The sequence below is a fragment of the Oryctolagus cuniculus genome, chromosome 2, assembly GCF_964237555.1.
Source record: "Oryctolagus cuniculus chromosome 2, mOryCun1.1, whole genome shotgun sequence".
Lineage (NCBI taxonomy): Eukaryota > Metazoa > Chordata > Mammalia > Lagomorpha > Leporidae > Oryctolagus > Oryctolagus cuniculus.
This window is the reverse complement of record NC_091433.1, coordinates 172560132-172582349: the sequence shown is the minus strand read 5'-3', so window position 1 is coordinate 172582349 and position 22218 is coordinate 172560132. Positions and strand designations below refer to the sequence as shown.

The window sequence follows — 22218 nt, the reverse complement described above, 5'->3', positions numbered from 1 at the left end:
GATAAGCTATAGTGCAAATAGTAGTGCAAGATGACCATTTAAGGCAGTGAGGCATTGTTCAGGGGAAACGCAGGATACAAGCACAGGATGATTCCATTTTTCTGAAGATGTATTTGCACATACATAGAACTAAGAATGTAAACAGTGCTTCTCTTACATGGAGGGATGTAGGGAAGATTTGTACTTAATTTTTGCTGGCCTGGCTTTTCCAATTTTTTTTTCAAACGAACATGTGTTGTTTTGTAATAATGAGAAAAACAAGTTATTTAAAAACATAAATAAAAACAGCAAGATCCTGGGCAAGCACCATGTGTTTTGTTTGAATTCCACATTCTCCTTCATGGAGGGGCCGGGGAGTGGCCGGGCTGGTGGGGGCCCTGAGCCGCTGGAGGCAGGGGGAGTGGGGGCTTCTCCCAGGTAGCAGCAGAGGACATCCAAACTGAAGAGCCGGCAGATTCACGTCCCTTCCCAGAAGCCACTCCACAGCATCAGATGGGTGGTCCAGAGGGTTGCCAGAACTCAGAACACAGCGGCATATGGTAAAGCTGCGCTCAGAGAGCCAGGAACTCAGGAGCACGCAGCCACCCGCCAGGTACCTCCTTGGAGCCACCACTGTGCTGGGTAGCCGGGAAGGGTCCGGGGCGGGGCGGGGGGGGGCTTCTGTGAAGGCTCTCAGTGGGCGTGGCTCAGAGGTCCTTGTCCGAGTTCGTTCCGGCTGCTGTAACAGAATGCTGTATGCTAAGGGGCCTATAAACCGCCAACACGTGTTGCCCACAGTTCCGGAGGTGGAGAAGCTCAAGGTGGCGGCCCCTTTCCTGGTTCAGCGGTGCTGCCTTCTGCTGTGCCCTCACGCTGGACAGGAGAGGGCGCTCTCTGGGGTCTCCATCCTCAGGATCTAATGTCCCCCAAATGTCCCCTCCCCACCATCACCCAGATACCTTCCCACTGGGGATTATGTTCCCGTGCCTGAATTGGAGGAGGGAGTCAGGAACTTCAGTCTGTAGCCGTCCCCAAGCAGAGCAGCCGTGCTGGGCTGAAACTGGGGGAACAAGGCCACAGCCGGTAGCGCCAGAGGTCCCCTCATCACCGAGGCCCCGCCCCCAGACCCCACCTGTCACTTTCTGCATTAATCCACGTTTGGAGGTTTGATGGAGAAACCCGTGGCAAGGACGACTGCTGTGTCTCACTTTTAAAAATCTCTTAAAATTATATCAGGTACAAATATGCGGAGCACTTCAACATTTGCTGTCTTTACAGGAGTTTTGTGCATAAGATAAAGCAGGTGCTACTATCCTCTTGTCATATGACTGATAGGAGAAGTCTTTAAAAAGTTTGTGAAAAAACTATGCATGGATTTCAAAATCTCCTCTCTTTAAATTTCCTGTTCTCTTTCACAAGCTTTTTGAGATCCCCTAGTATTTACATAGTAATTGGGCCACAGATGGGAACACGGTCCAGTACTCTTTCTACTATACTATCACGTACTCATTTATTCAGTCATCCGTTTATTGATACAGTACTTATCCTACTTGGGGCCTGTCATGGTACAATTATAGGTATATTCAGAAATTCAGGTGTGGCCTCAGTAAGGACACTGTAGTATCTGACCTAGATCCAAAAAAAGACAAAAAGCCGCTGTCCAGGACCCATCCCACACCAATGCAATTCGGATCTCTGCTATTCTGAAAGCTCTCCAGCTGATTCTCATGTGTAGCTGACGTCCTTGAGTGTAAGCCCAAAGCGTGACCACTCGGTTACCCCAGGACAAACAGCAGAGACTGCAAATACTTGAACCAACAGATTCCAGCAAGATTGTTCTGAGTGCTGGTTAAACCCCTGGAGCTCAGAGGTTCCTCTTTTGACAGCCATGGTCTGGGAGGGGCGGGTAGGGAGTGGGTCTGGTGGATGAGGACTTTGTAACAGGATGCCCAGCACAGGGCGTGTTCTGGGCAGCAGCCACGGGCCTAGACCCACACCTCCAGCTCCTCTCTGGGCAGAACTTGCTTCCTGGGTAAGGGCTTTGCTTAGCTCTCCATTGCTGTTACAATTTTCTGCAGTTTTTTTATTATGTGCATAGAGGTATCTGAGAAGAAAAGAGAACTGAGAAGAAGATGGGGCTTGGTGAGGATTTTATCCAAGCTCATGCTATAACTAGCTAGGAAATCGGATCCAAGAGAGGGGAAATGACTTGAAGCAATTAGAGAACAATGCAAAACAGGACATGATTCAGTGCCAAAACACGGCTGCAGGCCACCCCTGCCTACTCAGGGTGCTTTTGAGGACTAATAGTTCCTCACCAGTCACGGGTGTGTGAGCACTTTCTTTCTAGGTTCATAGGCATTGACATTTTCACCTCCCCTGAGGCATTTAGTTGGAGCAAATTCATCAGCCCTGTTAGATGATGAGCAGTGAGAGAAAGAGAAGGGAGAGTCGACTGTGCACCTGCTACATGAGTTAATGCCTCACAGAACCGGCTCAAGGTAGGGACTCCTTCTTGTCCTCGCCGTACAGATCAGAAAACTGAGACTCGGAGAAGTTAAACGTATTTGCCTCATAGAGTTGTTAAGTGGCAGCAGAACTTGATCACTGGCTCTTTACTTAGGAGTTACGAACCCATGAGTATAAATCATAAATTCACTTCAGAGTGGCGACTTGTGGGTAATAGCACTTTATGACCCTAGACTAAGGGTTGTGTCATCGGCTACTCTCTCCTTTCATTCTTACTGTATTTGTTCTTTACTCGAGTTATTTCTTCTTCTCGTAGTTGATTGATGTGGCTAACACACGCTACATATGATCATCTAACATGCGTGGGCTTAGTGGCGAAAGACGGAGACATCAAGAAAGAGGAAATGAATCCAAGGCGAACTCAATAGCATAAAGCAGAAGCCTAGGGCAGCCCCATCTAGGGCAGAGCCGTCTTGTTATAGTACATCCCGTGCAAAATTCCAAGGCAAACTGGAAATGTAGGCTTTTTTTTTTTTCAAGAATTATCAGTTGGTTCATGCATAAAAGGTATCATTGCATAAACAAACACTTAGATGACAAATGATAGAAACACACAAACAATATTTTATTCTTTTGCAAAAACCCTGGAAAAAGACTCAGGTTTCTTGGCTGGCTTGGAGTGACACTCATTTCATGTCAACACTGTGGACCAAGTGTGGTGCCTAGGTCAAAAGGACCTGGGGACCCTGGGTACAGTCATTGTTTTATCATTGTTTGTAGCCATGGGGCAGCTTCTACATGCTTACTGCTTCCTGTTTGTTCTGGGTATTGTCTCTCCTCACTAGGCAACACAATGAACCAGCCTAGGTATTGGAGAATAAGGTATTTGTATCTGATCCTATGTGTTGTGATGCATTTTTAGAGCCTGGGGCATTTATAACTGATGCTATCTGAGGGCAAAGCCTGAATATGACTTGGGTGGCTCCGTTTGGTATTTTCCCCAGATGATTTTCAGGTTCTGTAAAACAAAGCATGCTCTCACATACCCAGCAACTGGCTAGTCAGCAGGCCTGGAGGGGAAGCGTGGGTATTGAACACATCACTCACAGCCCACAGGGGAAAATAGTCATCCCCGTTACACAGGAGAGAGAACGAACGGAGGGCTGTGTCGTCTCAGGCATGGCTTTGGCACCCGAGCCTGCTGGACGGGGCTGAGCGGGCGCCTGGGCTGCTCAACTGCCCAGTTCTGCGATCTTGACCACAATCTCTGGACTGCAGCATGTTTTTTTATTTAGTTTTTTTAAACAGTTTTATTGAGTTTTAATGGACATACACGACACATATTTAAAGTATGAAATTCAAGTTTTGACATACATCAAAACCTGAAACCCATGAAGCCAATATCCCATGGAGATAATCATAACCATTACCGCTAAGCGCTTTGCTCTGCTCTTAGCCTCCCCTCTCTACCCGACTCCACACTGGTCCCCCGTGACCACTGAGCTGCTTTCTGAGAGTGGTAGGCAGAAATAACGTCCCCTGCCCCCCGCCAAGGATGCTCACGTCCCGCTCCTCCAAGGCTCGGACTGGGTTACCTTATGTGGCCAAGGGGACTCTGCAAATGACACTTTTCTGGCGTATCCCGGGCCCAACTCTGGGAGAGGGTCAGGGTGAGAGAAGAGCCATGCAGGTGGACGCAGGGTTGGCGTTTTCAGCGAGAGCTGAAGATGCTACACGGCTGACCGAGATGGCAGAGAAGGAGCCGCAAAGCCAGGAATTCAGGTGGTCTCCTGAAGCCGGAGGGCACCTGCACGCTGGCCCAGGAAAACCCAGGGCTGTACCACATTCCCCAGAGGCTGCACAGTGGCCTTCAGAAATATCCGGGCGCTCATTCTTGTCACCTCGGAATGTTCTCTGAGATGCAAAAGCAACTTTGTAGCCATAACTGAATGAACGATTTTATGGAGGGGAGATCATCCAGGGTAATGTGGCAGGTCTTGAAAGTAGCCACAGATGTTCTTAGGAGAGGGAGGCCAAGAGAAGTTGCACTACGGAAGCAGAGAAGCTGATGGGATGTTGGAAACAGTTCAGAGTGATGTGCTTTAAATACGGAGAACGGGGCCACAAAATACAGAAAACAGAGGCCACTCGAAGGAGAAGAGGGAGAGGACTGGCACAGCACTGCCGACTCCTCCGTTATGGGCTGGGTTAGGGCCTGAATTACTTTTCTAGGTTCTTGTCTTTTACTCAGAGAAGAATTCTAAATACAGGCCCAAACATGACAGGCAGTGTGATAAACTTCATTTACAAAGTGAGAAAAATACACAGGCGCATTAGGGCTTTATTAAAGGAGAATGGGGCCAACGACAGGGAATTATCCTACCCTGCTCTGCTCGTCCTGAGTCCCCGTGGAGGAGAGAGAGCACACTTCCATTTTTCTTGGACTTTTATGCATTTGGGAAAAAATGGAGGTGTTTCCATGGTACCAGTCCCATGTTCCAGGTAAGAGGAGGTACTTCCTGGGGAGGGGAACCCTGATTGACGATAGATGAATGTGATAACACAAAGCAAACTAGGTGTGGCTTCCAGCTCATGGACTTAAAATTATCTATCTAATCTTTACCACTTCACCTTGATGTTAGTCCAGAGAAACTGATTTTGGCCTTCTGACCTGTAGACCCATAAGATGATGAATGTGTGTGTGTGTGTGTTTTAAATATATATTTATTTATTTGAAAGGCACAGTTACAGAGAGGCAGAGAGAGAGGTCTTCCATTGGTTGTTTCACTCCCCATATGGCCACGACGGCTGAAGCTGCGCTGATCCAAAGCCAGGAGCCAAAAGCCAGGAGCTTTTTCTAGGTCTCTGTGTGGGTGCAGGGGCCCAAGGACTTGGGCCATCTTCTGCTGCTTTCCCAGGCCATAGCAGAGAGCTGGATCAGAAGTGGAACGGCCGGGACTAGAACCGGCACCCATATGGGATGCCCGCACTGCAGGTGATGGCCTTAACCGCTCACCACAGCGCTGGCCCCGAATGTGTATTGTTTTAAGCCACTCAGTGGTGATCTGCTACAGAAGTGAGAAGAAATGGACACACCAGGCCTCAGTTTCACATCGACACAATGACGATAATACTGGTAGGCGATTTCTGGGGTTAGAATAAGACTAAATAACTTGGTTTGTGGCACATGGAGTTCTTGTCCCATGATGCCTCTTACTCCTTGCTCTCCCACCCCCACAGCAGGTTTGCTTTGGCATAACTGAAGTTGTCCTCTAGAGGCAGCCAGCTTTACCAGGGAAAGATTTGTTTGTCTTGTAGGCGCTCCAGTGGGAGTGCTGTGGGAGACATGAGTGCTTCTGGGGAAAGACAGAGGCCCACCACGCAATGGCAGGCCAGGACCAGCGACCCTCAGAGCTGCTCCCTGGGAAGAGAGGACAAAGGGGCAGTGGGTTATAGTGATGGGTTTGCTTTAAAACCTAGGTGTTATTATTCTGGCATGGTGAGGACTACAGAGCAGGAGGTGACTGCCATTGAAAAGGTAGTTTGCTACTCACAATTCCCTAGGTGTATATCAGGCCGTGTGAGGCCCCAGGGGAAGCCCCAGGGTCGGTCAGGAGGCAGAAGTAGGAGGAAGAAAATGTAGTTTCAGGGGGAGGAGACGGCAAGGCAGGGTGAACTCCCTTGGGATAGGTTACTTTGAATACTTTTAGCAGACTCCAGGGGAAAAAAGCTATTTCTACATTTCTGGTTCATGGCCCTTTTCTTGCCTTTGGATAGGATTGTGATATCTGGAATTGTGGCAACCATATTGTAACCAGGAGGTAATAAGCATTAAAAACTTCGTGCCAAGATGCTAAGGAAATCAAAGCAGAAAAATGGATAGAACACGAGTTCTTGATATCACTCTATAATTACAGAGTCAGTGCTGAGACTGCCTATTTCAGTAACTTGAGTTAAGTAACAATAAAAGCCTCTGGGGCTTAAGCCCCTGAGTTTTCTGTTTGCCATAGTTTGAATAGGCTATGGCTTCCATATTCACACAGATGTTTAAATGCCAAAGTCACGAGGCAGGTAGTTTCAAGAGCATGGAAACATTCCCGTCACAGTGTCTAGGTGAGCCTAGCGGGAGGTCCTTAGCTCACTGGGGGTTTGCCCTCAGAAGGTAACTCTCACAAGATGGTTGGTTATAAAGCCGAGTGGGGCCCAGCCATTCTCTTTGCTCCCTGGCTCACCGTGTGATGGTCCCTCTACCTGCCATGATCGTCCTCCAACCTCAGCAGGCGGCCAAACTGATAGACTTGCCCACTCTTGGACTGTGAACCTCTGAAAGTGTGACCCCAGAGAAATCTCCTCCCTTTATAAGTAGCTCCTCGAAGGTATTTGGCAACAGTGATGGAAAGCTAACACACTGTCACTTGTCGCTGGAGGCGCTCCTTACTGACGGGGGTGGGGGGGTGGGGGGTGGGGGGTGCATTGAGAAGCAGCAGAACTGTTTATGTCTATATTGGATGGGGGCTCATTGCCAGGGTTTTAAATTTACTTTCTGGCATTTAACAACAACAACAACAACAAAACCAACTCTTTAGGCCAAGTGAAATGTTGGTGCGGCAACGTAATAGTCAGGGTTTTGGCCAGAAACAAATGGTGCGTTTGGTGCAGAGAGGGTGACTGAAGAGAATTGAAAGGACATTGCAAACAAGCAGTCAGGATTAAGGGGGATTAAGAGAGGGTAATGGAGCGCCCTGAGGCTGTCACGCAGGGCCCTGCCTGAAGGGACACAGGGAGGGAGAAGGCCCCAGAACTCAGTGCCAGATGAGCTGTAGATAAGAAGCTGTGACCTTAGCTGGGGTATAGTCACTGCCGCCTGCAACCCCACAGGGAGGGAGCCGGGGAACACCTTGATCTGCTGCTCAGCCCGCTCTGCTGACCCCTGCCTCAGCCACCTGCTGGCTTCGTCCTGCTGGAGACAAAGGACAGGGCAGCCAGGAGGCCAGAGCAGGGCAGGTCAGCAGAACACCAGGGGCACAGAGAGCAGTCAGGATCAGATGCCACCCCTGGTCCCTGCACACACAAATTTTCTTCTTCTTCCAAACCATTCATTCCAGCACCCAGTCTCCCGAACTGCTAAGAGGTAGCTTACTTCTCAGGAAATAAAAATCAATTATTTCAAGTGCCGTTTGAACTCCCGCATCTCATGGAATAACGGATGCTATTAGTGCTAAGGCTCAGTCATAGAGACTTTTGCAAGCAGGGAGCCCGAGGACTCCAAGACGTGGGCTGCCCTGGGCCCCAGGTCGGCCGGCACTTGGCTTCAAGCCCCTTCTGCTCAAGAGCGCTGGAGAGAGCTGTTCCGCCTCTGTTGGCCGCGGCTTCCTGGCCCTTTCTGGGGCCTGTTATTACTGAGCACCCACCTCACCCGCTACTGTCACATTTTGAAGAGGAGAAAGCAACTGCAGAGCAAGCACCCCAACACAACAAGAACGAGAACTTGGGGTTTCCGGCTTGTCTTTGTGTCTCCCTGAGCCCTGCAGAGTGCCCTGTTCTGTGACACCTGAAACTGCTCCCGAGGTGAACAGCTCAGCAAGGCTGAGGGACTGGCGTAGGGGTCGGGAAGGCTCCTGCTGGCAGACGGACATGCCCTCTTACACGTGTCAGTACAGAAAAGGGGATTTAAATGTCTTCCTCGTGAAAATTCGGAAGGTGATACACGCCCCTGGGTCCACTCCCAGGGGTGCACAGTAATGTGTCGGTGTGCTGGTGTCTTGCTCCTCCTCCCAGAGGCAGCCGCTACGCTGGTTTCCTCTGTAGCCTTTGCGGAGATTCTAGGCAGGCACAAGCCTACTTCAAAACGTTTGTGGAAAGTGAAATTAGGGGCCGGCGCTGTGGCGCAGCAGATAAAGCCACCGCCTGCAGTGCTGGCATCCCATATGGATGCAGATCGAGTCCCGGCTGCTCTACTTCCGATCCAGCTCTCTGCTATGGCCTGGGATAGCAGTAGAAGATGGCCCAAGTCCTTGGGCCCCTGCACCCACGTGGGAGACCTGGAGGGAGCTCCTGGCTCCTGGCTTCGGATCAGTGCAGCTCAAGCTGTTGCGGCCATCTGGGGAGTGAACCAGCGGATGGAAGACCTCTCTCTCTCTGCCTCTCCTTCTCTCTCTGTTTAACTCTGACTTTCAAATAAATAAATAAATCTTAAAAAAAAAAAGAAAGTGAAATTAAAAGCTAAGTCTATTTTGGAGCAAATTTTACAAAAATTCATGCATAGTTTTCATAAGACCTATTTTCCACAGACTTATTGAGGACCTCTTGTATAATCCTAAACGGACTCTGAAGAAGCTAAGTGGGTTTAGCACTTATGGCATGCTGGCCGTGGGTGCTGTTCGTGCCTGTCCTGGATGGGGCACCCATCTCCCCGCTGCTGATGCTCACCGATGTCTTCTTCTTTTTTTTTTTTTTTTTAAAGATTTATTTATTTATTTGAAAGTCAGAGTTACACAGAGAGAGGAGAAGAGAGAGAGAGAGAGAGAGAAAGGTCTTCCATCCGATGGTCCACTCCCCAGATGGCAGCAACAGCTGGAGCTGTGCCGATCCGAAGCCAGGAGCCAGGAGCTTCCTCCAGGTCTCCCATGTGGGTGCAGGGGCCCAAGGACCCGGGCCATCTTCTCCTGCTCTCCCAGGCCATAGCAGAGAGCTGGATCAGAAGTGGAGCAGCCGGGTCTCGAACCAGTGCCCATATGGGATGCCAGTGCTTCAGGCCAGGGCATCAACCCACTGCGCCACAGCGCCGGCCCCACTGATGTCTTCTTTCTCCAGAGCATTTCCCTCAGCCAAACAACAATTCACACCCTCGCCTTGGGTGGCCGGAGGTCAACAGCTGGTGGAACAGGAACATGAGATGATCAGCCCCCCTGCCGTGGTGGTATCAAGGTTGGCTCAGCTGGTGGGGAAATTCATGTTGCACTCTCTCTAGGGGGTCAAGGTGAAGTTCATCTCCAGCTGAGACCAGATTCTGGCTTCATTTTTTCTCTTGCCCGCATCTTCTGCTTTGTTCACTCCCCTTCTCCTGAAAGCACTTCTGCAGAAGAATTACTGGCGATGCTGGCTCTGGCTTCCGCCTCCAGCTTCCTGCTAATGCAGGCCCTGGGGGGCTGTGGTGATGGCTCAGGTGATCGGATTGACTGTGTCTCTTTGCCTTTCAAAAAATAATAATTAAAAAGAAATCCTACTGAAAAATAATCACAAAATGGATTCTTCTTCAAGTTCTGTTTCCAGGAGACCTCCCTAAGAGAGTTGAGCCTTGGAATGAGACTTGAAAGCTGGAATCTGAGGATAGAGCCCCCAGTGGCAGGTCGGCCACAAGGACCCACACCATCGCTTCTGCAGGTGGTGTATTGGTAGTGCTGCTAGGCGGTGGCCGACGACCTGTGCGGAGCCAGGTGAGGATGCAGAAGACAGGGGGTGGACCAGATGGTGCAGCCTCTGGTTCTGGGAGGACTGGAGAAATGGCTGACTTTAAGGATCACAGACTTGGAGGCCATTGCTAAGTAAGCAACAGGTGAGAGTCTGAGGGCCTCTTTAGCCACATTGAAAGAGTTCTCATCACCCACCCCAGCCAGAGCTGGAAACTAGGTGTAGGCCTTAGCTGGAAGAGGTGTAGGATTTCAGAGGAGGCTCAATTCCCAGCCTAGGCAACTCCCCAACACCAAAGGAGGCACCTTGGTAGGGAAAGAGGAGACACTGGAGACTTGAGGTTGAGCTATCTGAGTCCATTTGCAACCCTGCAGCCCTTGGATCCCACCAAAACTTCTAGAACTGCAAAAGCGAGCCTCTGCCTTGCTGGAAGGCAGGGATCAGTCTTTCTTGGAGACTGCACAGAGGCTTCTGCTAGGTCAAATCCCATCTTGATCTGACAGGGATGTTCTGGGGAAACAGAGGGAGGGAAAGGATTGTGTTCCTCAGGGACTACAGGACCTGGTTCGCAGCAAGAAAAGTGCCAAGGTGTGGATCTAGAAGGAGTTGCACCAAGGGAGGGTGACAACACAAACCTGGGTTAGGGCAACTTACCAGTAAGAGGCAAATAACACAGTTTTTTATACCAAGGCAAGAGTTCTGAGAACCAGAGCTAATACAATGCTAGAATAGTTCTTAGAAGCTGGGAAAAGCAAATGGCCACATTAAATAAAGTAGGGATGCTGAAACTGGCAGGGTAGGATGAGGCTGTAGGAATCAAAAACTCAGGGAAGGAATATGTATGCTACGTGCACCCACCAGACAGGACCAGAACACTCCCCAGCTGACTGTGTTCCTCAGCAGGGCTGGGGCGACACTCTCTTTATCAAGATGCTCATAAGGGCTCCGGTTAGGGGCACCAAGAAGCTCAGTGGTATCTGTCCTCTGATGGTGCAAGATTCTCAAAGCACAGGACTCCGTGATAACAACGGGGAGAAGCAGGGGCAACCGTGAGAAGCAATGATGTGCTAGTGAGTTCTGTTGCTCATAACACAGTCCTAACATCAGGGCGAATTTTATAGCAAAAAGGTTTATCTTTTCTTAAAAAAAGAAGAGAGAGAGAGAGAGAGAGAGAGAGAGAGAGAGAGAATATCTTCCATCTGCTGGTTCACTTCCTAAATGGCTACAACAGCCAGATCCGTGCCAGGCTGAAACCAGAAGCCAGGAAGTCTATCCAGGTCTCTCATGTAGGTGTCAGGAGCCCAAGCACTCAGGCCATCTTACACTGCCTTCCCAGGAGCATTACCAGGAACCTGGATCAGAAGCAGAACAGCTGGGACTCGTACCAGCACTCAGACATGCGATCCTGGCATTGCAAGCAGTGGTTTAACCTGTTGCATCACAGTGCCAGCCCCCAAGAAGTTTATTTTGGTGGACAGTTCTGGACATCCAAGGTTGAGGGGCCACATCTGGTGATGACCTTGCTGGCAGAGTCCTGAGGAAGTGCAGAGTGTCACAAGGCAAGAGACAGGGAGTGTGTGTGTGTGTGCATGAGCAAGCTCACAATTACACTTGCTGGTCTCTTTCCTTTTCCTTATAGAGTCACCAGTATTCAATCATGGGGGCCACACTAATGACCTTGTCTAGTCCTAATCACTCCTAAATATCATATGGATCAAGTCTCAACCCTCATATAATCTCATAATGGGATTAAATATCAACATGAGTTTCAGAGGGAATAAATCGTGTTCAAAACATAGCAAATGGCAACTTAATTACCATACTGAACAAGAAGGTCAAAGTCGCAGCCGGGGGACCTGGCCTGACCCTATGCAGCTGGCTAATAGAACACAGTATTTCTAGGACAAGATATATGGGCAGCCAGAAAGGGCATGGCTGAAATATAATCAGAACAGATCAAGACAGGATGAGTAGAGGCTGGGCTCAGACATCCCTCTGATGGAAATCATAATGGAGAGACTTGTGCCCCTGAGGAAGGACCTAGAACTCTGCAGCAAGTGTATCTAGATTTCTTTCATTCTTTCTCCAAACCGATTTGTGGTTATTTCTTTGTGCGAGTATAGACTGGGAAAAGAAGAATACCCTGCTGTTTTGAGGGATGCAGAATACAAGGCTATGTTGGTGGGGATATCCAGAAGTCCTACGTGCCATCATGTTCTTCTCCGCCTTAGAGTAGGAGCGTATTGGATTCAGATAATAAATGGAGTTGTGCCCAGGTCTGTCCTAGTGGGTCCTGTACTTCCCCAATCTCCTGAATGACAGAACCTTCACTGTCATCCTTAGCTTGTGGAGGAACAGCCACTGCATCAGCAAGATGAAGCACAGGTCCCTGGACCTGCTGTCCCTACCTCCTCGCCAACAAGCCGGCAAACAAAAGCAACACCACACCGGGGAAAGAACAGTTGCATGGACAGGCAACTTTCTGCTCGTAGTCTTGCTCAGGGCTCCATGTGCTTTCTTGTTTTCTGGCATCACGTATTCCAAAGGGACCTGAACCATCTGGCATCGCATTGGTCCGCCACACTGAAATCTCTTGTTAGTTGGATCTGATGAACAAGAAATGCAAGCCCTCTGGATGCCCCATGAGACACGTACATCCCAGAGGGACGGCAAACCTTACAAAAACTCAGGAGCTTTCTAGATTGATAAAACTTAATAATTTATTTGGGAGGTACCAAGGTATCTATTTAAATAATACTTTTTTGTGCCAAGGTTATTTGTTTATTTCACTGATGCAATAATTGTGCTTTGGGGTATGAGCTACTTCAATACATGCATGTATTATTACTCAATGACCAAGTCAGGGTGATAGGCATATCCATCACGTCAATTACTCATCCTTTTTTCTTGTGGTGAGATCCTTTGAAATCCCCTCCTCTAGCTATTTTGAAATATACAAAATCCATTATTATTTACTGTAGTTACCACCATGTAATTGAACATCAGAACCTGTTTCTCCTATCTACTTGTAATTTCATAGTCGTGGACTAATCTCTCTTTGTCTCACTCTCCCCTTGCCCTTCCCTGTAAATGATAATTAGGATTTAATTTTTTGGATATGATTTTAGACTTGGGAGAGACGCAAAAAAGAGTACAGAGCTTTTCTGCATACCCTCTATCAAGGTTCCCTTTGTGCTAATCTTGTGTTACCATCGATCACCAACAAGAAAACAAAGAAAAAGTATCTCGGTACAACACTGTTACCTAGAGCACAGATTTCATCCGGAAGGTGAGTGGCCCAGTGTGGGATCTAGGGCATGGTGGGACACTTTGTCCAGGTGCACCAGCCACCTCCTACCACTAAGACAGCAGCAAAACACAGAGGTGATGACTTCAGGTTTAGGAATCAGCATATTTTGCCCTTGGGGGTCCTGTTGCTCCACCTACTCGGCTGATGTGGAAGGTGCTCAGAGGATTAGGGCTCCGCAGCTGGCCCACAATGGTAGGAGCAGCCCTGCCTGTTGGGCCACATCACCCCACACATCTCCTGATAGCAGAAGTGTTTGTTTGCAGCAGGAAGGTCAGCAGAGCCTCTGGCAAGTTCCAAAAGAAGTCACAGGGCGGCCCTCTAGGGCCCTGGAGCAAGGCCAGGCTAATTGTGTTATTAAAACAAACACAAACAACTGAGAGACCTTTTTATTTCACCAGTCTTAAGGATAAAATGAAGTCGAAGTCACAGGGCTAACAGGCAGAATTGGCTTTGGTTCTGCTGCTCTTCACTCCACAACGCAATTTGTAGCACGGCTGAAATTGTTGAGAGCTCTTGACCAAAATTAGAGTCGTAAAAGCTGAGTTTGGAGAGGCACGCGGGCGGGCACCCTCGCCTCCCAGGGAATTCGCAGCCACAACTTCACTTGCCTGAAGCTACCCAGCTAACACCCACAGGTCTGTGCTGAGGGGCACCGCCACCATCTTCACACTCACTCCTCTCTGTACCCTGTCGGGGACACACACACACACACACACACAGGACGGAGCAGTGGCTCTCCGCGTGGTGTGTGGCTTTATGCTGTCTGTTCCACGAGGAAGGGAAACGGAAAAGGTCTTAAGCTTAAGCCTCGCCACTCAGGGGCTGAGGCTGGGGTAGGTCCGGGGACAACGGAGACGTCTGAGGGCTGTGGGGAAACCGTGGCAGGTGCGGCGGGCACGCGCGCTGGGAAGGGCCGCGCCAGCCTGCTGTCCAGCTCTGGTCACGCTCCGGACCTGCCCTGCAGTTTCGCGCATGGAATCTAGGCTTGTAATTTAAATCCCAGGTTTGTTTTCCATTCCAGGCACCGGAGGGACCTGGGTCTAGGACCTCCTCTGCATTCCGATTTTTTTTTTTTTTTTAATTTCTCTCTTCCGCAGCACGCCTCCCTCCCGCGCTGCCTCTCCAGCAGGCCCGGCGAGGAAGTAAGCGCGGCCCCTTTAAAGCAGCCCTCCAAGACCTGCGCTCGGGGTCCCCCAGGGTTGCGCGACAGGGGCGGGGCGCAGGGGACCCGGGCTTCCCACGCAGCCGGGGACGCCGCTGCGTCACGGCGCCCGCAGCCAATCAGGTTGGAGCCTGCTGGGACGCATTACTAGGGCGACGGGCGGACGCCTCCTCGCTCCGGGATGAATTAGCGGCGGGTTCTAGCCGCAGGTTGTGACCCCAGCGGAGTCCGCAGCTTGCCCACGCGCCCCCCGCGACGTCCCGCCGCGTCTCCTGCCAGTCACAGGTGGGAGGCTGGAACTGTCAGCTGGGGGTTACGGCGCGAGGAAAATGGCGCCGGCGGCCGGGGGGAACCTCCGGGTTGGCGGAGGGGGAGCTGGAGCCCGGGATTTCCCCCCCTGAGCCGTGGGCCTCCCCCGCGCTGCTGCCCCCGGTAACGGTCACTTGGCCGGGAACTTGGGGTCCTGGCGCAGGTGGCGGTGTTGCCGGCTCAGGTGAGAGGCGCCGAGGGGCCGCGCGAGCCGGGTCTGCGAGGGCGAGGTGGCCGCGGGGCAAGAGGGCCGGCTGTCCTGTCGATGGTTACCTAAGGAGCTTGGGGACCTTGCTCCTACCTGGGTGAGTCGAGGAGCCGTTTCGTCCCCAGTACAGCTCGAGCGCTGCTCCTGTTAAAGTCCCATGTGCACAGACGTCCCAGGCGGCCGACACGTGCGAGGCTTGGAGGCGCGCTGTCCAGGGCAGGGGCCAGGCCCCTCCTTACCTGTGCGTCCTCCCGGTGCCAGAGGCGGGCCCGTTCGTGCCGGCGTGGCACTGTCACCGAAGGAAAGATGGGCCCTGGCCGGGGGCTGATGGCAAGTCTGGTCTCAGGTTGTAGCCTAGCCTCCAGTTGCCCATTTGTAGAGAAGAAATGAAACCATGGGGCACTTAAATGGGGCTTAGGAACTCTTCCTCCTGGTACTTAACCTGGTTCAGGTGGGGTTCCCTTGGAAGCATTGCGTCTGCCCTTGAAGTTCCATTAACTGAGCATTGCATGACTGCAAAGGGAATTGAGGGGTTGGAATTAGGTGTAAGCCCAAGGAAAATACTGAAGATAGTGTTGGTTAAGATGTTACCAGGATGAAGTATTTATTCATTCACTTCAGGCCCTTATCAGGGCAAAGAAACACCAGGTTTTGCAATAGGAGGTTAGTTCTCAAAGTTCATGAAAAATGGAATCAAAAGTTTATTTTGATGGATAAAAGTTTTGAAATCCATGTGTAGGTTTTTCATAATACACATTTTCCATGGCCTTTTGGAAGAGTCCTTGTGTGCATGGCTTTCACATTTTGCTTGCAGCAGAATACATTTTTTCTCTTAATTATGTTTCCATGAATTTTTTGCAGTTCGCTTGTATAACTTGTGTTGGTTCTTTTTTTTAAACTGTCTTGATGAAAGTGTTTCTCTCTCTCTCTCTCTTTTTTTTTTTTTTTGCAAAATTTGTGTTTCTTGAGAGTTAGTGGAAAGCAAATTATTTGCTTTTTTAAAAACTTAAAAAATAATTCCTATAGTTGGGGCCAACGCTGTGGCTTAGTAGGCTAAGCATCTGCCTCTGGTGCCGCATCCCATATGGGCACTGGCTGCTCCTATTCCAGTCAGCTCTCTGCTTATGGCCTGGGAAAGCAGTAGAAGATGGCCCAAGTCTTTGGGCCCCTGCACCCACATGGGAGACCCGGAGGAAGCTCCTGGCTTCAGTCTGGCCCAGCTCTGGCTGTTGTGGCCATTTGGGGAGTGAACCAGCAGATGGAAGACCTCTCTCTGTCTCTGCCCCCTCTCTGTCTGAAACTCTACCTCTCAAATAATAATAATAAAAAATTCCTCTAGCCATTGTACTGTGTGGCAGGGAAGCATAATACCATTTTCAGTGGTAGTCTCGATGTTTATGGAGCGTCTCGTTCTGGAGCAGAGACAGCCCAGCAGCCCTCTGTGTTGGGGTGGTGAACAGCTGCTGTCTGTGGAGTGCCCACTGTGTGTCAGGCTCTGGGCAAGTGAGGCTCCTCCTCCTCAAAGGTGGAGCAAATGGCATGGTTCCACCAGGTCTTTGTGCTGGTTGTTGCTGGCAGCTGGAGACAACCCGTGAGGAAAACGCAAAGGCATCTCTTCCAGACGAGATCTACAGAGACTTGGTCAGTTGAACCTAGCGTGGAGGTTTTGTGTGGTTTCTAGGGGCCAGCAGCATTGTCTAAGCAATCTCATTGCTCTGTTGTGAGGGGGGACAAAGACAAGATATGTGAAGAGGCCTTCTAAAGTTAACAGTTCAGCGACAGTAGTTAACATTTGTTACTGCGAGTTCTGCACAGTGCTGTGACCCAGAGCCTAACTTGTGCATGGTAACAGTCATCCCGCAGCACCAGATGCATACGTTTCCTCTCCATTTCACAGATGAAGAAACTGAGGCACATGGAAGTTTAAGAAATTTGTCCAAAATCCCACAGCTTGCATTGTGATTCCAGCCTGCGATCTTAGTCACCATGCTTACTGACTTCCTGTATTACACGGGTTTGTTGTATGTGGGGGAACTATATGAATAAAAATTTCAAGGGAGTCGTTTTGTTATCTTGAAGTTGTGTCAATAATAATTGTGATTCATTCCATTTTGCATCCAGTCTTGATTGCTGTGCTGGTTAGTATTACTCTAAGTGCTGTATTCAGCCTACTTTTGATGCTTATTACTTGAAAATGTATTTCAGAACAGAGTTGTGACTCATTCCTGCCAGGAACTTAAGTCAATAATTAAGATTTCAGTTTTTATTAAATTCTTTTTTTATTTTTGTCTTTTAAAGATTTTTTATTTGTTTGAAAAGTAGAGTTACAGACAGTGAGAGGGAGAGACAGACAGAAAGGTCTTCCTTCCACTGGTTCACTCTCCACAGATGGCTGCAGCAGCCGGAGCTAAGCTGATCTGAAGCCAGGAGCCAGGATCTGCTGGGTCTCCCACGTGGGTATAGGGGCCCAAGGACTTGGCCCATCTTCCACTGCTTTCCTAGGCTATAGCAGAGAGCTGGATAGAAGTGGAGCAGCCGGGTCTCGAACTGGCGCCCACATGGAATGCCGCCACTGCAAGCCAAGGCTTTAACCCACTGCCCCACAGTGCTGGCCCCTTATTAAATTCTTTAAAAGAATAATTTACTGAGTTACTTTTTTCTTTTTTTTCAAGATTTGCTTTTTTTAAGAAATTTATTTGAAAGGCACAGTTACACAGAGAGATCAATCAATCTTCCATCCACTGGTTCACTTCCCAAATGGCCACAATGGCCAGGGCTGGGCTGGGCTGAAGCCGGGAGCCAAGAGCTTTCTCTGGTTCTCTCACATGGGTGCAGGGGCCTAAGCACTTGAGTCATCCACCTCTACTTTCCCAGGCACATTAGCAAGGAGCTGGATTGGAAGAGGAGCAGCTGGATCTCGAACCAGTGCCCATATGGGATGCTGGTGTTGCAGGCAGTGGCTTTACCCACTAGGCCACAGCACCAGCCCTACTAAGTTACTTTTTTTTTTTTTAATTAATTTATTTATTTGAAAGGCAGAGTTACAGAGAGGCAGAAGTTTTCCATCCCCTGGTTCACTCCCTAGTTGGCCACAATGGCTGGAGCTGGGCTGATGTGAAGCCAGGAGCTTCTTCTGGGTCTCCCATGTCCGTGCAAGGGCCCAAGGACTTGGGCCATCTGCTTCTGCTTTCCCAGGTCATAGCAGAGAGCTGGATAGGAAGTAGAGCAGCCGGGACTTAAGCTGGTGCGCATATGGGATGCTGGCACTGCAGGCGGTGGCTTTACCTGCTGTGTCACGACGCCGGGCTTTAAGTTACCTTTTTTTTTTTTTTTAAAGATTTATTTATTTATTTTGAAAGTCAGAGTTACACAGAGAGATGAGAGGGAGAGGGAGAAACAGAGAGAGAGAGAGGTCTTCCATTTGATGGTTCACTCCCCAAATGGCTGCAATGGCCAGAGTTGCGCCGATCCAGAGCCAGGAGCTCCCTCCGGGTCTCCCACTTGGGTGCCGGGGCTCAAGGACTTGGGTCATCTTCCACTGCTTTCCCAGGCTACTGCAGAGAACTGGATATGAAGTGGAGCAGCCGGGTCTCAAACCGGAGCCCACATGGGATGCCGGCGCTTTAGGCCAGGTCATTAACCCGCTGTGCCACAACGCTGGCTCCCCTAAGTTACTTTTAAAAGAAAATTATTTTGGTTAGGTTCTTTGCTTGGACATACTTGTACTATTTTTTATAGTCTTTATAGAAAAAAAGATATTATGAATAAAAGTGGCTAGGACATTCACTGAACCTTTGTGCAGTAACCCTGCCAAGTCGTTAGGATATAAAGATTAATTTCTGACTTTGTCCTGGAGAAGTTCAAAGGGGAAGCCCAAGTCCAGAAGTTTGCAGATGAGTGAATGAGACAGATAAATGATTAACTACTGCAGTGTGATAAAGATTCAAATATAATTGTGGATACAGAGCACTGTGGGAACACCTTTCTAAGGGGAGCTGTGCTGCAGCTGAGGTGGGCTGGCCAAGAGAGGAAGGAGGCCGAGGAGAAAGGAGGGCAGAGTGGAAAGCTAGGAGGAGCAGTGTGCATAGCTGTCCAGGAGTGAGACTGGACTGTGGGAGGAGTGGCTGGGAGAGCAGCCAGGAGTTAGGGCCAGGCTGTGATTCTCAGGTAAGAGACAACTCTGTCCTGGGGGCAGTGGAGACCAGAAAGGTTTGAATTTGATGAAGAACACCATCAAGTTTTTCGTTCTTGAGAGGTGATGTTGGTGATAGGTTGAGAGGCAGAATGTAAGGAGACCAGTTAGGGACGGTTTTCATACGGCACACAGGAGTGGCCCAGAGAAGTGGCTGTAGCAGAGCAGAGCTGGGTTTGCACACACATTTTGACAGTGGAATGTGTGGGCAGTTGGGTGTGAAGACGGACAGAGTTGGGGAGGGAAGTGCCTACGCGGCCAGCAGAGAAAAGAGTGGGGTTTGCTTCTTTTGTTAACCATATGGTTGGGAATTGGAGATATTGTGAATTAATGTAGGCAGAAGGATAAAGCAGGGAGTTATTTGTGACTGTGTTTAAATAGAGTGGGAAGAAGTAATGTTTCAGAGGAAATACTAGGATAATGGGCATTAGATTTTTGTCCAGAAGTCATTTAATACAGAGAAGTAATCATTGATAAATTCTCTGGTTGTAAAACTGATCACTACTGAAACTGAATTGATAATGTTATTTTTGTCAGCACCTGATACCATAACATGAAAGCAGTGTGAAATTATGCAAAGTCAAAGTGAAAACCTTGCAAAAGATGCAAGGTTTCGGGAGTCAGCCAGGGGCCTGCTCAGACCAAAGCACAGATGAACGAACTCGTGAGCAGAGTAGGCAGAGATTGCCTGAGAAGGACTTAGAAAGCATTGACCATAAAAATGATTGATAAGTTTGCTTTCAGACTTCATTAAAATTGAGAACTTCTCTTCATCTTAAGTTGCCATTAAGATAATGAACGAAACACATACTGGAAGAAGAAATTTGCAATTCATATATCTGACCAAGGACTCATACCCAGGATGTCTGTGTGTGTAAAATCAGTAAGAAAAATAATTTAATTAAAAATGCATGAAGTCTTGAACAGGCACTTTCTCATGGAAGATATTTGGCCAGTATGCATTTTATTAGTCAACAGGGAAATATGAACTAAAACTTCACTGAGATACTCCTTTGCACCTTCTAAAATGGCTAAAATTTAGAAGATGGTCAATGCTTATGTTGGGATGAATTTTGACCAACTGCATCGCTTCTGTGCTGTCATACTGGTACTGTCTCTTTGGAAAACTGTGTCCTGCTACCCATGATCCAGTAATTCCATTCCTAACTATACCCAAGAGAAATGAATATGTATATCTACTAAAAAACATGTAAAATAACTTTCATCACACCTTATTCATATCCCCGATTGGATATAACCTCAGTGTATATCAGCAGTAGAGTGGATTAATAAATTGTGATATATTTATAAACTAAAACACTACAAAGGCCGTAAAGGAGATACAAACATTAATAAGGGTAGTTTTCAGAGACTTTATGAGTCAGACCTGAGACAGTATACTGCATGATTCCATTTAAATGAAATTCAAAAATAAGTGCAACTACTAACTGGTGCTAGTGGTTACTTCTAGGTGTTGGTGGTATTGTCATTGAGAAGGAGCACAACAGAACTTTCTGGGGTGTTGAAAATGCTCCATATCTTGGGAAAGGTGGTAGTTATATGGGTATCTATACATATATAACAACTTAATCTGCCCACCTAAGATTTGTGTACTTTATTATACTTTAATTTTTTTAAAGATTTGTTTATTTGAAAGGCAGAGTTACAGAGAGGCAGAGGCAGAGAGAGAGAGAGAGAGAGAGGTCTTCCATCCGTTGGTTCACTCCCCAGATGGCTGCAATGGCTGGAGCTATACCGATCTGAAGCCAGGAGCCAGGGACTTACTGTAGGTTTCCCACACTGTGCAGGGGCCCAAGGACTTGGGCCATCTTCTACTGCTTTCCCAGGCCATAGCAGAGAGCTGAATCAGAAGTGGAGTAGCTGGGACTTGAACCAGTGTCCAAATGGAATGCCAGCACTGCAGGTAGTGGCTTTACCTGCTATGCCACAGTGCCAGCCCCTACTATAATTTTTTTAAAAGGCTCTAATAAGAGTTAATTTGGGGGCCGGTGCCATGGCGCAGTAGGTTAATCCTCTGCTTGTGGCTCTGGTGTCCCTTATGGGCGTGGGTTCTAGTCCCGGTTGCTTCTCTTCAGATCCAGCTCTCTGCTGTGGCCTGGGAAAGTGGTGGAGGAAGGCCCAAGTCCTTGGGCCCATGCACCCACATTGGAGACCATGAGGGAGATCCTGGCTCCTGGCTTCTGGCTTCGGATTGGCACAGCTCCGGCTGTTGCGGCTGTTTGGGGAGTGAATCAACAGAAGGAAGACCTTTCTCTCTGACTTCTGCCTCTCCATCTATCTCTGATTCTGAGTTTCAAATAAATAAATAAAAATCTTTAAAAAAAAACAAAAGTTAATTTGGTGAGGAAACCAGTGGGGATGATCATGAGAGGTGCTTTGAAAGAACTTAAGTGGTGTGAGAGACTCCAGGAAGAGCAAAATGATGAAATCCAAAAAATCCAAATTTTTTTTTTATAATATGACTTATGTAATTGTCTTGCAAAAGGAAAATGTGAAATCAAGCTTATCATATCGTACTGCTTTATAGTTTGGGCCTAAAATTATGCCCCAAATCCCCAACCAATCCATTATTTCCTGATCCTGAGAATTAGTATAGAGTTCTAAGTGTAGCCTAGTTTCATAAGGGCAGCATAATACATGATAGCATTGTGAAAGTGAATCAATAATTTTCATTTCTTTTTGGGAAAATTCTAATCAGTTCTTTTTCATCCTTCTGAAATGGGGCTCTTTTTTAAGACACAGTCATCACTGTGGCCTTTCCCCGTGACTCTAATTGCTCTCCAGTGACGAGGCCTGATGGTTGGACGGCAAGGTTTTGAGTGGAGTAATGAGCTCAGAAGAGCCTTTGGTGAGCTTGCTGCAGTGGTGAGGTAATGTCCGAGAGGGCTCTGAAGTGCCCCCTGAGGCCCGAGGGGCAGCCTCCAGTGGTCGCTGACAGCGGCTGAGTAACCCCTTCACCTGCAGTCTACCTCACCTGTGTTGGGTGTCGCTGTTCTAGGAAAATGGGCAGAGGGAATACTTGTGCTTCCCTTAGTTTTTCATCTCAAATAAGAGGTCGCATCCATTTTAAGTTTCTAAGTGTCTGTAATCATTCCCTTGGGAGCACTCGAGGAGCTGGGAGGTAGTAATGTTGTTGACCTGCTGTCTACTAGTGGTGT

General features: G+C 48.6%; 1 protein-coding gene across 10 annotated transcripts in view; it reads left to right on the top strand.

Moving 5' to 3' along the window:
* The first annotated feature begins 516 nt into the window (after positions 1-516).
* Positions 517-22218, top strand: part of LCLAT1 (lysocardiolipin acyltransferase 1) — a 206142-nt gene continuing 184440 nt past the window's right edge. For 4 of the 10 annotated variants that reach the window (XM_070069725.1, XM_070069726.1, XM_070069727.1 and 1 more), the window contains exon 1: positions 14447-14615. Coding sequence is in view for 1 of the 10 variants with exons in the window: in XM_051839858.2 (XP_051695818.1) it covers positions 2458-2480 (23 nt within the window). In the remaining 9 variants the exon portion in view is untranslated. Of the gene's footprint in view, positions 593-2457; positions 2481-14187; positions 14945-22218 lie in introns of those variants that run through there. The other 6 variants (XM_070069730.1, XM_051839858.2, XM_008254571.4 and 3 more) reach the window with 6 other exon arrangements.